The 17,297-nt window shown below is 41.4% G+C and overlaps 1 protein-coding gene across 1 annotated transcript in view; it reads right to left on the bottom strand.

Moving 5' to 3' along the window:
* SV2C (synaptic vesicle glycoprotein 2C) overlaps positions 1-17,297 on the bottom strand; it is a 170,249-nt gene that overhangs the window by 14,610 nt on the left and 138,342 nt on the right. Inside the window, 5 exon segments of the mRNA XM_032593357.1 lie at positions 7,475-7,634; positions 8,100-8,303; positions 9,788-9,921; positions 13,005-13,163; positions 16,916-17,004. Coding sequence (XP_032449248.1) covers positions 7,475-7,634; positions 8,100-8,303; positions 9,788-9,921; positions 13,005-13,163; positions 16,916-17,004 — 746 coding nt within the window.

Genomic DNA, 17,297 nt, shown 5'->3' with positions numbered 1-17,297 from the left:
CTTTCCCCAACTAGAATATAAGCTCCATCAAACCAGGGGTTTTGGTCTGTTTTGTTCACTGCTGTATCTCAAGAACCAGAATAATTCCTGCCACGTGATACATATTCCAAAATCATCTGTTTAACGAATTAGTGAAAGAACACTCTATCCCCAGCTCAGGTGTCTTTCTGGCATCCAAACATAGTCATTCAAATGCCTATCAGACAACGTCAGGTTGACATGAAAACCCAACATATCCAAAATGGTGCTCATTATCTTCCCGATGCCAGCCCAAACCTATTCTCCCTTCTGTGTCCCAATCTCAAAATGCCCATCACCATCCACTTGACTGCACAGGCAGAAATTGGAATCATCTTTGACAACCTCTTTCCACACCCCACCATCTAACCCACCACGAAATTTTGTTTATTGTATCTCTAAGTTTCTGTGAACATGTTGAATATTGATTTCTCTCCTTTCCTACCCACATTTTTCTAGTTCACATCACTATTTTCAGTGTCCTAACCAGTCCTCCTGCTGCCTTTCTGGCCACTGGAGTAAACTCTCTAGCTCTTGTCTGATCTTGTCCCTCTTCCCAAAACACTTCAAGGGCTCCCCATCACCCACAGGATAATGCAATTTATAAGATCCTTCATGATCTGTTACTTACCTACTTCTGTTAACTCTTGCTTCCAGAGCTTTTCAGATAGTATTTTGTGTGTCGTCTTCAATGTTCTTTTTCTATCTCTTTGCCTGGCTATCACCTACTATATTTCAGGTCTTAGCTCAGATGTCACTTCTCAGGAAGTGACAGGAAGACCTCTTCTCTGCTTTCACAGCACCGTCTACTTGCCTCACAACAACTCTGACCTGACTCTACTGTACCTGATGTTCACTTTTACATAAGCTCTGTTGGAGTTGACCCCAAATAGCATGTTCAGTGTTGTATCACAGGCACTCAAAAAAGAAAGTAGTTGAGTAAATGAATAACATTAAAATTCATATGGAGATGGAATAGTCATACTTTCATGAGTATTCCCACTGACTACAGCTAAAAAATACTGGCTACTATAAAGCAAACATAAGACTCTGAAAGACAGAAGGAAAAAGCAGAGTAGCTAGGGAACTTGAGAGGTGTGAGTACCCTGCATTATAAAAATTTATTTCTATTTATTCATTCATTTTTGCTGCATTGGTCTCAGACTCGGAACCAAAGAACATGGCGGTGTGGAAATACCACCACCTACAGATTATTTTAAAAGCTTCAACAAACTCTGCTCTCTCTTGCCCAACGAGGAGCAGCCTAGAAAGGTAGAATATGTTTAGATAATACTCTTTCTTTTCCAGACGAATACCAGGAAAATAGTTGCCCTAACTGCCAGGCATACAAGCAAATGCCAAGGAGAGAGACTTCCACTTTCACAAAACGGTAATGAGGTGCCTCGATATTGCCTCTGAAGTGGTATCAGGGAAGGCTAAGTAGAGAACTGGGACTCTTGCTGGCCAGTAAAGAGCTCCTTCCCTTCTCCCTTCTTCCCCTCCATGGTATCATGATCATGAGGGGAGACTGGACTCCCACTGGGGGACAGCAGTAATGAGGACACCCCCTCTTGGTTGGTTGTTAATAGAGGCTGAGTGGGGACATTGGACATCTACCTTCACCTGGCAATAATGAGGTAGCATACCCTTCTCTCCTCCCAGAGAGCTCTAGAAATTAATGGGTTACAAGAGATTTAAAGTATAACAAAACATGAAAATGACTGCTTTCAATTGAATATCAGTCATCCTAAGAACAATTGGGAAGATCTCAAACAAAATGAGGAAAGATAATTAAGAGATGCCAATACTGAGATGACAGATATTAGCATTATCTGATAAAGATTTTAAAGCAGTCATGATGATAATGCTTCACTGAGCAATTATCAACACACTTGAAAAATAAAGAATATAGGAAACATCATGACAAATAGAAAAAAAATGCCTAGTGACTGGGTTCCACAGCAGAATGGAGGAGTCAGCGGAAAGAATCAGTGAACTGGAAGAGAAAACACTGGAAAGTATCCAATCAGAAAAAGAGAGCAAATAGACTAAAAACAAATCACCTGAGCATCAAGGACCTGTGGGACTGTAACAAAAGATCTTATATTTATGTCACTGGAGTTTAGGCAGAAGAAGAGAAAACACATTCAAATATATAATGGCTGAAAACCTGACAAATTTGCCAAGAGACACAAACCTACAGATTCAAGAAGCTGCATGAACCTCAAACATAGTAACCCAAAGAAGTCCACACCAAGACGAAGTCTTGAGAGCAGTCAGAGGAAACAACACCTCACCTATAGGAAAAAATTCCTCCCTCTAAAAATGTTGTGCCTGGTTTTAGAATTCCCATAACAGTCTCTGAGCACTAATTTCACCCTCACCTACTCTGGGTAACATTGAGTTGTATCAGTCTTTAAAATCTCAACATTCAGGGCACCTGGGTGGCTCAGTCAGTGAAGCATCTGACTTCAGTTCAGATCATGATCTTGTTTGTAGGTTCGAGCTCTGTGTCGGGCTCTGTGTTGACTGCTCAGAGCCTGGAGCCTGCTTCAGATTCTGTGTCTACCTCTCTCTCTCTGCCCCTCCCCTGCCCACGCTCTGTCCCTTCTTGCCTCTCAAAAAATGACTAGACATTAAAAAAAATAAAAACAATAAAATCTCAGTTTTTCCACAGAATAACAGAAAACTACAGGTCATCTCTGCTTTATTTTAAGGGGTTCCTAGACAGCTTCTGGATGGGGGCTGGTCTCTGGAAATAACCAACCATATGAATAGACAGTTGAAAAATTTAGCCCCCCACTCCACCCCAAACTTCTAGGTAAGGGAGAGGAGCTGGAGATGAAATTAAGTCACCAATGACCAATGATTTAATCAGTCATGCCTCCATAATGAAACCTCTATAAATCCAGAGAGCTTCCAGACTGGTGAAAGCATTCACATGGAAGCCGGGTGGTGTAAGTTAACTAATTCCATGGGAACAGAGGCTCCTGCACTTGGGACTCTTCCTTACCTCGCCCAAGCACTTTATATAGTAAAGTATCAAACCTGTTCAGGGTTGTGGAAATTCATCAATTTGTAGTTGGCTGGGCAGAAGTGTGAGTCGACTGGGCACCCCATTTGCAGCTGGCATCTGAAACAGGGGCAGTCTCATGACACTGAGCCCTTTAACTTGTAGGATCTGATGCTAACTCCACGTGGTGTCAGGATTGGAGAACTGGTTGGTATTGGAAAAGACACCATATATTTGGTGTCAGAGAGTGTCACAGAATGAATATACTAAAATGTTTCCCTAAGCTTCTATTTCAAAAAATGGATCCCCTCACATCTCCATCAACAAACTGGATCTTACACAGACTCCACTAAAAGGACTCAATGGGGATGCACTACCAGCCCAGAGTTTTCTACAAGTCTGTGTCTTTGTGAGGGTCCTTCCACTCCTTTCTCTGCCCCTGATTGTATTATGCACCGTTACTGTCCATTATCTTTCTAACCTGAGGGGGAAGCTGAAATGTCATCAAGTATCTGTTTAAGACTGCAATCATTATGTCATGCTTACTTTTGATGCTAAGGTTTTAAAGATAGAAGAATCACAGTGACACTTGCACAGGAGAAAGGTGTGGTCTAAGAAATATATGGGGGTCTCTGTCCAGGTTTCTAGCTGCTAAAACTTGAGTGACAGGCATGCCTTCAGTTATTCATAATGCAGCCCTCTCATCATGCCTGAGTTTATGCTAAGGAGGTGACTTAGGGTGGGGCCCCTAGAAAGTGACCAGATGGGGCTGAACTAGAAAGAGCAAGTGATTAGAGGGTTGGAACTGGGAAGGGGTGGGCTAGAGATTAGGCTCTATAAAAATCCTGAACCACAAGATGCTGACATTCCAAGTTGGTCAACACTGGAAGAACTGGGAGGGTAGTGGCAGCTGGAGAAGCAGAAGCTTCCGGGCCCTTCCCTCATACCCCGCCCTATGCATCTTTTCCATCTGGCTCTTCCTGAATTGCATCTTTTTATAAAATTGGTAAATGTAAGTAAATGTTCCCTTCAGTTCTTCGAGCCATTCAAATTCTCAAACCCAAGGAAGGGATTGTGAGAACTCCAATTTATAGCCAGTAGGTCAGAAGTGCAGGTGATAACCTGACTTGTGTTTGGCGTCTGAAATGGGGGCAGTCTTGTGGGAACTGAGACCCTAGCCTGTAGGATCTGAGGCTATTTCCAGATAGATGCTGTCAGAATTAAGTCGTAGGACATATAGCGGTTGTTTGCTATGAATTGTAAAAAATTAAGAAACCCCCCCAACACCTGGTGTGTTCAGAAGTAAAATGTGGCATGCAGAGGGGGAAAACAGAAGTTTTCTTAACAAAAAGTGTTTGTAGGTACTTGCTGTTTCATGTTTTAGGCACAAAAAAGTGCTATTTTTTGTAAGGGTGTCTAATTCCGATTTTTAATTTCCTTGCCTCTTTGTGAAATAATTTGGGTAACTTATGAAAAACACAAACTCAATAAAAGAGGAAGAAAAGAGGGCAAATCAGAATGAGAAGGAACGAAGCACTAGCTGGACCCCCTTACTGCATAAGAGAGAGTGAAATGTGAAGCATTACAATTTTTATCACATGAAATGAAGGAACAGAGCAGCTGCTTACGAGGGGTTCCAGAGCTCCCTGCATACTGGGGGGTGGACTGTGCACAGAGGGAAAAGTACACTGTAAAGGGTGGTGTCCTGTCCTCATTGGTGTTTCACAGTAAAGGCAAACATAACCCCTAGGAAAAGCCAAAGGTATATAACATTAAAAGAAAAGCCATCATGTGCTTGACAAATGTGGTTTTCAAGTGTTAAGTAACTGCCATAGCACTTAGACTGTACCTTCCATTATGTTCCCCAGATAGAATCATTTGGACTGGGATTTGGATAGGGAATCACTGTTAAATGGCTTCAAAAGTTACTTTTTGAGCTTGGGACCTGGAAGCAGAGCGTCCTATTGTGATCATGAAGGGCAGATTCTAGAAACTGGGCAGGGAATTGGCGGTGCTTACGTTCCAATATGAAATATCACAGGCTCTAGTCCGAATTCTTGTCAAGATGTACTCTTCTGCCTTCTTGGGGAGAAGAGGCCATAGGATGCTTGCACTCAAAACAGTTGGCGTTTTCCTATGACAGATGAGCCAGAGAGCCTTGGAGACCTCTTTGTGTGACCCAGGGGAACACGGCAGAGATGGAAGAAACAGTTTTAGCTGGAAACAGAGTTGGGAGTACTAGCTCCTTCACCCGGTCCCTGGCAGTGCTGGAGGGCCAGTTATCTCTCGATCACTGAACACACTGACTTGCTGCACAGCATCTAATTACATCTGTATAAGAGCTGGAGAGTGTCCTCCAGCAAAGGTGTGGCTGAGGTGTAAACACACCTTTCGGACATCCAAGTTGCTGCCCCAGCTGCTGTGCTCTCAAATCCATCCCCACGTTCTGCTGTTCCAATAATTGAGCATGTCCGGAGTGCTACTGCAGGCTGGTTCTCGGGACACACAGGACTTGTTGGAAGCTGACGTCACCCCCTGCCCCCTTCAACAGCCTTGCCAAACCTTCCTGAGACTGCTGGAGGTCTGGGCAGTCCACCCAAATATCCTTCCTCGGTCCTTTGCTGGGGCTCAGGCTTCGGGGCAACTCTCCCAGACTTCACTTCCCTCTCTGTTCTCTCTCACACAGGCGTGTCTCCTAATAAAATTTGTGCGTGTTTCTGTTCTTGCTTTAGTTGATGTTTAACATTTTCAACAACAGAATTAGAGCTGGCCTATGTTTCTCATTGGGGGGATCTGCCAAATTCATGGGTTTTCTTGAAGCCAGATTTTGCCATAGAGCAGTACCATCCCTTATGGTAGATGGATTAGCACCTGAGTCATCTAAAAGAGTATCAAACTCTTAAATGCATAACAAAAAGGCATCTGACAATGCCATAGCCTTGCTTTAACATTAAGGGGTTAATTTTATTTTATTTTGAAAGAGAGAGAGAGAGCGAGAGTGTGAGCACACACTTGGTGGAGCGGGAGAGGGAGAGAGAGGGACAGGGAGGGAGAGGGAGGGAGAGGGAGGGAGAGGGAGGGAGAGAGATCCCAAGCAGGCTCTATGCCCAGTGTGGACTCCAATGTGGGGTTTGATCCCACGACCCTGGATCATGACTTGAGCCGAAATCAACAGTCAGATGCTCAACTGACTGAGCCACCCAGGCAACCCAAGAGTGTTATTTTAAATGTATAGTTTAATCTACCTCTAGGCCCTGTTTGCAAGATGAAAGGTTGATAAAAGAATACTCAATTAATACTGCAGAGTCTTAATGAGTCTTAATCTCTCTCTCTCTCTTTTGGAAGCACCCTCATCCTAAGGCCTTTGGCATTTGCCCCAGGAGCTCACTCACAAACAAGAATCAATGTTTGTTGAATGAATGAAGGAGATGCTTTATGTGGAGTACGTGGTTCCTTTCAGAGCCTAAATATTCAATAGGAGGTTACTTAGAATAATATTTGATTAGACATCAATGAGAGTTTGAGATGTTCTTCAGGAGATGGGTATATACTTCCGCTAGTGTTCTATACACTCAGTGATAGATGTTCATGAAGAAGAAATCTAAGCTAGAGAGTCTGGATAGGCAGAGAATGTACCCCATTGGTGCCAGTAAACAAAAGGAGGGACTCGGGATCAGTTGAAGATTCTTACCCCAAATGTCTGCATAGTCCTAGAAAAATCCCTTCTCCATTTTGGAGTCCAGAGACTACTGACCCTATCCTCCAGCAGAAAAGGCTTCTGTGGTGACAAAGTATACATGAAATTTAAAAAGGCAGAGGCCATTTGTCTTTGCTCATGTCAAATGGAAAAACAGGTTTTTATTCTTTCAGTTTTTCAGCTGCTATAGCTCTACCCCCAAACTCTACCTTTTAGCCCCTTCTCCACTTTGGGTCTGATGCATACTTTTCTTCTAATAGCAATCTGTGTTGTTGCTGTTGTTGTTGTAACTGGAAATGTGGTGGGCTTCCCTCCAACAGACCAGGAAGGTCAAAAGATAAGGTCTAGAGACTTCTGCGTGGTTGCTTAATACAGAGCTCATGTAGACACTTGCAAAGGAAGGTAAGGACCCTCTCAGGACTGATTACCAACTCAAAATGTGGGTTAAATCCTGCCGCTCACCGCTTCATTATAGGTTCCTCTTATTGTTAGCCACCAAACTAAGTCATAGACACAATTAAATCCCTTCACTGGTTTCACTGCCCTATTATTTCTTCCACTAGCAACTATATTCCCTTACATTTTCTTTTTAAGACATAGGAGTGAAAACTACAACCTCATAAACCAGATACTATTTTTGGATTTTCACTTCCTTTGGGAAATGACAGTTTGGCTTGTATTCTATGACTTTTCAGTGGTCCCATGAAGCTCAGAGCACCTCTTCCTGGAGGCCCATTTTAACATACCTCCGGTCTGTGGGGTACAGTTCCACAGTGACCACATCAAGAGAGTTCCAGGCCGAGATGGTCAATCCATTGTACAGACACAGCACGCCTACCATCATGGATTCACTGCTGCCCAACCAAAGGAAGAAACAGCTGATCCCTGAAAGCACCATAGAACCACCTGCCAATGAAGAACACAAAAGGCTGGAATGTTTCTCATCATCTTAGTAGACCAAGAACCTTGGGTCTTTGACATCTCTCAGCAAAAGTGAATCCCAAGGGGAAGGTGTAGGCTTGACTTCATAAAGCTCAGGTACAGGTATGTTCACCTGTATTAAAAGTTTGTCTCTTTAACAGCCTTCTAAACACAGCAAGCATGAAATGCACATCATCAATTACTCAGCTACTTAAGTGGAAAAATATACATTAGTCACACATAATTAGTTTTTCAGTCTGTTAACTCATGGAAGCTGATCAAATAAAATGTAATTAGACATAATTTCTAGTCTTAATGAAAGGTCTTAAGGGATTTCTCCTCATCTCTGTGGGATGCAAATCCCTAAGAGCATAGGGAGGACAGTGGGAAACGGGCTCCCTCTGGATTGCAGGGGCAGCTCCTTTATTTTACATGAAACCAAGCACATACCCAGCATCGTTAAGCGCCCAATTCTGTCCATCAGGAGAGCAGACACGATGTTCCCTGGCAACACTGCCAGTGTCCCCAGGAAGTTGACAAAGTAAATCCAGTAGGCACTATAGTCATCATCAAAGGTAATCTGGCATCCCGTCTTGTTGTGAAAAAACAAGCAGTTGTGAAATTCGCTATCAATGAATTTATATGGCTCAAAATCTGTGGACACAAAGACAATTTATCAAGCTTTTTACAGTTCCACACCAGTATAAAAAAGCCTGTCAAGAATTCAGGAAAGAGTCATGGTATTGTAAACTCCTTGAGGGCTTCAAGGTCTGGCCAAAGCACAGGGACTGGTCTAGAACGTCACATTGCAAAGTAGCCTGAATGAAGGATATGTTTGTCGAATAAAGGAATAAATTAAAGAATCCACTTATTTTCTGATTTCTTATGGTTGGCCATTGCTAATTATGTTACTTGCTTACTTCTTTATAATGTTACTTCGTTCTAATTATCATGTTACATAAAGACTATCATTACAGTACTAATAGCTTCCCTACTACAATTACAAAAACAATTTGTTTCAGAATGCACATGAATCAGTCTTGTCGTTGCTATTTTATGGGCTCTGAGGCAAAGAAAAGGAACGGGACTTTTGTCGGGCTCCTTAGGCTGAATTTGTAACTTGAGGTCAAAGTGGAGGAACATACAAAGGAACAAGAGTTCCTTACTGGAACCTTGTTGGAAGCTCACTGCTGAATTTTTTTTTTTCCTTGAACTTGGATCTGTTCAAGGAGCGGGTGCAGAGGGGTGGCTTCTGCTAAGAGACAGTGGGAATCAAAACTGTTGCTGTCCTTGCTCATCAAGATCTGCCTAAAAAGCTGGTCTTCCGAGGTTGATCGGGTTAGAAGACAGTGACAGCACTCTTTACAAAACCCCGAAGGCACCTGATTCCACCCTGATCTGGAGCCGGGCAGCACTGGCTCCTGTCTGAGCATCAAGAAGGCAGGGCTGCCAAGAGTGGAGCGTTTTACTCCCACCAGTGTGGGGCTGTTATTTTAGACTCATAGGACAGATGGACCAGAGTGTAGGAGTGGGAAAGCATGAGCTTTGCAATCAGATAAAACTGGTTCCAAACGTTAACTGTTACTAGGTCTAAGAAGGCAGCCAAATTACTTAATTTTGCCAAGTTTCCACTATCATCTCAACAAATGAGATAATGAACGTCTAATGATAGTGAGTAGGAACCAGCATACAGTAGGTGCTCTATCAGTGTTTCCACCTCCCCCCTCCTATTTGTCCTGGAGAGTTTTCCAGACTCCATTACATGGATTGCATTAAAAAGCTATCTGATTAAGCATGGCCACATGCGGTCCGTTTCTGTTAACTGAAGTTCAGGCATGATCACTTAAGTGGACATCAGAATATGAAACCAGGATTATCAAAACAAACAAACTACAGGTTAATTCTTTTCTTCAAAATTGCTCAAAGGATTTTTTTCAACTTTGAACTTCAGCAAATCCAACGGCATTAAATCTGATGGGAGACAAATAATGTAAGCTTAACCTGATTAAGGAAATTCATTCCTTTACACTTTAATATCTACTTTCCCCATAAGCCTCTGCCCACACAGGGGAATCACGTTTCTGCCAAGAACTGGGCCATTTGAAGAGGCCCTAGGCAGGGCTAAGGAGCACACCTACCTGTGTTATCAAAAACAGTGTCAATAAATGTGCAGTTCTTGAAGTAGGTGTTGACTGAAGTCACATCCTTAAAGGTGCAGTCCTTAAAAACTGAATCTTTGAAAGTTACGGATTTGAACTTGATCCCTAGAAATCTGCCCAACACACACAAAAAATTCTTATCAATGGTTATGTCCATCAGGGTTCAAAGTGAAGTCAAATGGGTTGAGAGATCTGATGCCCCATTTATAAACTCTCCATAAAGGACACTGGCCTTTGAATTTTCTAGGCTCTTAGCTTTCCCACCTTTTCCTCATACAGCCTGTCCTTCGGCTATCTCATTGCTCACCAATATGATTTTCCACCAGAAGAGATGGCATTCAAGATAACTTCATTAAGCTTTTGCAATGTTGGCATAAGATTTTGTGGAGTATCCTATTGACGGTATAGTGTTTGGAGTTTACCTGTGGCTACTGATTCCTTATTTTTCAATCCTATCCTTTCGTTCCTGCTCATATGCCTTTATTTAAAAATTCTCTCTTTTGAGGTTAAAGGCTCTAACTTGAAAATGTGCTCTCATGCTCACTTTTAATGAAAGTCTGTTTGCCAAGCTAAAAACTCAAGACTTCTTCATTCTAGTGTAGGGATTTCAGTGATTCTGAAGAGAGGACATAATAATTCTGCTTCATTTATGTGAGGGATGATTGACTCAAGGCTCAAGAAACTCATAAGTTACACTCATTTCCATGAATATTTTTCTTCTCACAGCCAACAGGTATTCCTTGAACCAAGCAGACTGACTAGAGAGCTCTGCTCATTTTTTAAAACTTGTAGATGTTTCTGGGTGCTGCTGTGGGCAGGGATTATAGGTGGTGAACAGGATTAACAGTTATGATGATCCTAACATCTTAGATGTCCGTGTTGGTCAGGACCTCTAGGAGACACAGACTGATAGTCATCAGTGTGTCTTGGTAAGCTATTAACAGACCATGAATGTATACTTAGCCAGTCACTGAGAAGAAAATGCTGGTTCAACTGTAGAAGAAGTTATTATACCAAATACCACTCCTAGTAGGAACAGAAAGGGTCTGAGCTACCCAGGCAAGCAAGCTGACTTAAGATCTATATATTCTTTAGTACTTTCAAAATTGTTCTCACCTTAATGCCTGATTGCATTCATCAGCTCAAAGTGCACTGTGGCCTAACAGATCGCCATCTTAAAAGTAATCTTAGGGGCGCGTGGGTGGCTCAGTCGGTTAAGAGGCCGACTTCGGCTCAGGTCATGATCTCACGGTCAGTGAGTTCGAGCCCCGCGTCGGGCCCTGTGCTGACAGCTCAGAGCCTGGAGCCTGCTTCGGATTCTGTGTCTCCCTCTCTCCCTGACCCTCCCCCTGTTCATGCTCTGTCTCTCTCTGCCTCAAAAATAAATAAACATTAAAAAAAATTAAAAAAAAAAAGTAATCTTATATGAACCTCTACTCCAGGGGTCTAGAGTAAAACCATCTAAACTATAAATTTTTCCACTAAAGAAGGCTAAGTAATGATGCATATTAAGAATATTATCAATTTTCTGAAACAGAACTGAATTTAGAAAGGGGAAACAATTTTTTAGGTTTTTTTTTTTTTATGAGTGGATAATATATACATAGGGTATACAAGGTACAAAGATCAAAACATCAAAAAAGGATAAAATAAGTCCTTCCCCACCCATTCCCAAGCCACCCAGTTCTTTTGCCCAGAGATAACCAGTGTAGCCAGGTTCTCATGTGCTCTTCAGGAGCGTTCTGTATATGGACTGCTAGCAGACGAGACAAGTTATTCTACACTTTTTGCTTTGTTTCATGATAGTCTACACCCCGGAGGTTATTCCATATCAGTACCATGGCACAGAAAAGAGTTGCCATTTTATGATACTGAATAGGAAAGCTATTTGGAAAAAATGAGTTAGCTGGTGGTATTTCACTTTTCCTAAAGGACAAACAAATAAATATTCTATCATCTTCTAAAATAAATATGTATGTTCTACAAGGGTTTTAATACTATTAAAATTACTAATCGCTCTATGGCTAATGTAAAACATTTCTTAGTGATGACTGAATAGTTGGCTTAGAACTTCAACAAATATCATTTAAAATATGTCAGAGACACAAACATATTAGACATTCTTAACAGAGTAACAATACTTTAAAAAATAAATGAAGTAAATTTTTACCCTCAATTAGAGAGCACTTGACTCTAAGGTTTTGGTGCAAAAACCAGTGCAGACTTGGGCTGGTATTTTATGTGGGAGAGTGAAGGTGATCCTACAGGGCTTGGCTAAGGATTAGGCCCCTCATGGAATTGCCAATTTAAACAATTATCTCCTAATTCATAATTCTCCCTTTCATTATACAGACTGTAAACATCCTATGGAATTCTTTCTTATCCTTCCAAACCAGTTATGCCCTGGAGGACCTTGTTCAGTTATTTAAAATTTTTACTTTTACTTTTACTTTTACCACTTCTGCATTTGGGACAACTTCCTAAGAATGATGTTAACCAACAGGAGCTCATACCGGCAATTATTGGCTCAGACAACAACTGATGGAAACAATGACCTTGTCTGTATCTTTCCCTCCCTGAAAGAATGGACCAGAGCCACCTTCCTGAGCCAGTTCTCTCCCCTTATCAAGATGCATTCCAGATTCCATCTTCAAAAATGTCCTTTGCTAACTTATTCCATATTTTCAAAACCCTTAACTTTGGGAAACGATTCCTGTTCTCTGAGAGTCTTCCTGATACAATTTAATGCCAATTATTGATTTGGCATAGGGAGAAGGAAGGGGTTCTGAAAAGTGGTCCCCTTTTTCAGGGATAGGAGACAGGCATCAAATGACACTTGACATTTCTTCTCTGGATGAAATTACACTATAACCCATATTATTTTCTCACACTCTACGCTCTTCTCTTCCATGACTTATTTTTGTTGCTTTCCAGGGTCTCTCTAAATTTTCTTTTTGTGCTAGTCGATTCCCCTAAATAAATCTAAAGCAGCTGTTTCAGAAATAGTTTTAAGTAAAATACTTATATACATGTACCTTATCTTTAAAGCCCATTTGGAAGTTTTTAAGTTCAATTTGAAAACGACTAAGTACAAACTAAAACAAACAAACTGTGCATGCTTCAGTGCAGTGAAGGCCAATGAGAAATACATTTCTCAGAACATATAGAAAATTAAGTTATTTCAAAGTTTCTGGACCTGCCATTGTCGTATTCCGCTCCAATATGCAACTCATTTGCTATTGTCAAGTTAACAGTGAAATTTGAAAATTTTTCTCTCTCTATCTTTTCGATTGGCAACACATTCGACTGCAGATGTTTAATGACATCAGGGAACCAAACAGATAATCCATAGTATCTGCAACGACAAAAACAAGAGTGAGTTTGTAAAGGTGCCAGTATACCAGTGGCAATGACCGCCTCCCTGACATTTTCAGAGAGGTGGTGGTTCCTGGAGAAGCACTTCTGATTGTGACTGTCTCCCTGTAACATTAAGAATCATTAAATGGTAATCTGTATTGCCCCCTCCTCGCCATGGTGAAATCTGCAAAAATCAAGCTAGAGAGACGACTTGACCTAGGGAACCTGAGATGTATAATTCCTGCACTCTTCCTTTGGAAAGGAAGATGCAGCCTATATCAACCACATGGCATCCTGATGCTGAAGTTTTTCTCATCACCCCAGCCTTCACTGAGCAACCTTGTCTCCCAGTCTGCTTGTACTAACTCCTAGGATCCAAAACGTGAGTACCCTTAAAGAATGACCTCCTTACTAATGGGGAATATTTCTTGGTTTCTACACTACTGTGATCCTGCTAGTCTGAGGGCAGAGAACCATTTCTCAAATGGTTTGAGGCTGGGAAAAGGGACATGCAGGTTATTTCCCTCTAATGTATTATGCCTTACCTTCTAATATATTATGCTAGCATATGACAACTAAGTCATGCTGCTGGGTTCTTCAATACAGCAGCTACTAACCACATGTGGGTACTGAGCGGTTGAAATGTGGCGAGTGCAATTGCTGGGTCATAGGGTAGTTCTATTTTTAACTTTTTGAGGAAACTTCACACTGTTTTCTAGAGTGGCTGCACCAGTTTGCACTCCCACCAACAGTGCAGGAAGATTCCCCCTTCTCCACATCCTTACCCTCGTTTCTTGTGTTGTTGATTTTAGCCCTTTAGACAGGTGTGAGATGGTATCTCATTGTAGTTTTGATTTGTATTTCCCTGATGATCAGTTATGGTACCTCTTCATGTGTCTGTTGGCCATATCTATATCTTCTTTAGAAAAATGTCTATGATCCAGCAAATTCACTACTAGGTATTTACCCACAGAATACAAAACTACTAATTCAAAGGGATACATGCAGCCTGATATTTATAGCAGCACTATCAACAACACACAAATTATGGAAGTAGCCCAAGTCCCTTGACTGATGAATGGATTAAGAAGCCATACACACACACACACACACACACACACACACACACACACACTAAAATATTACTCAGCCTTAAAAAAAGAATGAAATCTTGCCATTTGCAACGTCATGGATAGAGCTAAAGAGTATTATGATAAGTGAAATAAGTCAGTCAGACAAAGAAAGATACCATATGACCCCCCTCATATGTGAAATTTAAGAAACAAAACAAAGGAATAAAGGGAAAAAAAAGAGGCAAACCAAGAAAAAGACTCATAACTGTAGAGAACAAACTGACGGTTACCAGAGGGGAGGTGGATGGGGAGATATGGGAAATGGGTTATGGGGATTAAGGAGGGCACTTGGCGAGATGAGCACCAGGTGTTTTACGGAAGTGTTGAATCATTATATTGTACACCTGAGACTAATAACTATACTGTGTGTTAATTAACTGGAATCTGAAAAACTTAAAAAAACAAAACAAAACAAGAAATGTGGCTAGATCGAATGAGATGTGCTATAAGTGCAAAATACCAAATTTGGAGACTTTATGAAAAAAAGAGCTTAAAATTAAGTCATTAATCATTTTTATATTGATTGTACATTGAAATTACACTATTTGGGGCATAATGAATTAAATAAAGTATTACAATTAATTTCACCTGTTTCCTTTTATTTTCTTTAGTGTGGCTGCTAGAAAATTTAAAACGACACATGTGACTTGCATTTCATTGCTATTGGACAGTGCTGCTCTAAGATGGTGGTTCCCAAAGAAGGGTCTGAGGACCAGTAGCAGGCATCAGCATCGCCTGAAAACTTGTTGCAAATGCAAACTCTCAGGTGTCATGCAGACTGACTGCATCAGAAACTCTGGACAGGGAGCCCTCTAGGTGATTCTTCTGATGCACACTTACCTAAGCCTGAGCGACCCCATCTCTAATTTGCGAATGATGACAGTACCCGCCTGGTGGTTACTCAGGTTAAATGGGATGCCAAGGACCTAGCACATAGTGAGTGCTCAAAAGACTAGTTTTTATCATCATCGCTGCCATTAGGATTTCCCAAACATCTCTGCCTTGGGATTCCAGAGATTCCAAGCCCTTCTCTTCATAGACCATGAATTAATTACTTACTAAATCTAATGATTTAGAGTGGTGGCCACTAAATCAGAAATGACTCATGGATGCACCATCTATCACAAGGCTTTTTACTCATATACACGGGACAAAAATCTTTACAAATGGCAACAGTGACGGAAGCACACTACCCTGGAACATACATCATCAGTGACGTGGAGGAATTTCAGCTAATATTTTATTTATTCAGTAAACATTTACTGAATATCCACTAAATGCTAGGCACTATTTGACATTTCAGGGGTATTATAAGGAAACCATAAAGTTTAAAATGTGGTCAGTCATAAGTAACAAAATATAAACAAACCCGATATTACCATGTAAATCTCCACATTAAGAGTAGAACTTTCGACAGGCTTATTTTTGTACCTAGCCAAGTGTTTACCACATAGTAGGCACAAAATACCTGTTATTTTTCAGCCTTCTCTGCCTTCATAGATTAATGTGCCTTTTAGAACTTGAGTGGGAGTAACTTTACATATTCTGAACCAACCCTCCTAACTTGGAAATAAGGAAATAAAACTTGGGAGTGTCTTCAGGTCACAGAGCAGGATGAGGTATTAGGTCTCCTGATCCACACTTCCCTCCTCTCTCCATTTACCACAAACCATGGCACTGCAAAAGATTGGTTATTTTTCAGTTTACTGTTTTAAGTCAGGGATGTTTAGAGATAGCACCTGGGGCATGCATGTCGGGCTCCCCTAGGCACTAAGAGCCTATTGACCTAAAAGTGTAGGGCATTCTCTAACTGCCTCTTTTAAACAACAAACTAGGCAAAATAGAGTTGGACACAAATATTCTGAAACTATTAGCAAACAAAATTCTGGAATTTTCTTCCTACCTTCTCTTTTCTTAGAACACATATATGGTGGTTTTACTCATTTAGCAACTATTTATTGAGTGCTTACTACGTACCAGGGGGATATGGCAGTGAACAAAACAGCTTAAAAATCCCTGTTCTCCCAGAGCTTCCAGAGAGAGGGAGATGAGCTTTATTCTGTGCAGAATGAAGATACTTTTTGTATATTAGAAATGGAAGGTGCTTGGGGTGGGAGGGATAATAAGGCTGAGAGGGGGTTAGGAGGTACTGAGGGGCTGCAATTAAGATAAGTGCTTAGGGAAGGTGAACCTGAGAAGGTGACCTCTGAGCAAAGTCCCAAAAGAGGCGAGAAAATGAGCTGGACAGTATCTGGGGGCAGTGCCAAGGCAGTTCCCTAAGATGAGAGCAGCTCTGGCATGTTCGAGGGAAAGCAAAGAGGCCAGTGCGGCTGGTGCCGAGCAAATGAGGAGAGAAGGGTGGAGAAGCCATGGGGAGCAAATCACCCACGGTCTCGTTGGGCTTTTCAAGCACTACTGGTTTTGCCACCCAGCTTTAGGACAAATAAAGGTAAGTCGTTTATAAAAACTATAATTGTCAGCAAAACTAAACTGGAAAAAAAAACTTTCCTAGCATATTAACAGCATCAAACAGTATAAGAAAGGAAAGCAGTGTGACTGGGAGTTATAGGGTGGATATGTACAGATTTCACTCATGAAGAATTTAAATATTACTTACCCAAAGGACAGGGTGAACCAAACAATTGTAAGCTTTATTGTATTATCCCTGACTGGGTAGTTGAAACATCTCATAAAAGTCAACCAAATCTGTGAAATATGCAAGAGTTAGTTTTCTTTCACAGTTAGCCAGCCAACCCACTCCCCAACCCCCTCCACCAGTTACAAAAACACTGAGTTTTCTTTTGGCCAGATTCATTCCAACTTAAAATGTAAAACCTGAAGGCTGTAGGGAACCAAATACTGCAAGTTTCACCATTTAGCTTCCTGCAGACCAGTGGGCAAAGTAACCCAAGACCTCAGGGCACCCCATCCCAGCCAAGACTCTTTGCCTAGCACTTTTCCTTCCCAAAGATGGAATGTCTTGGCTAGCCTGCTTATCC

Source organism: Lynx canadensis, chromosome A1 (assembly GCF_007474595.2).
Source record: "Lynx canadensis isolate LIC74 chromosome A1, mLynCan4.pri.v2, whole genome shotgun sequence".
NCBI classification, from domain to species: Eukaryota; Metazoa; Chordata; class Mammalia; order Carnivora; family Felidae; genus Lynx; species Lynx canadensis.
This window is presented reverse-complemented; position numbering and strand designations above follow the sequence as displayed.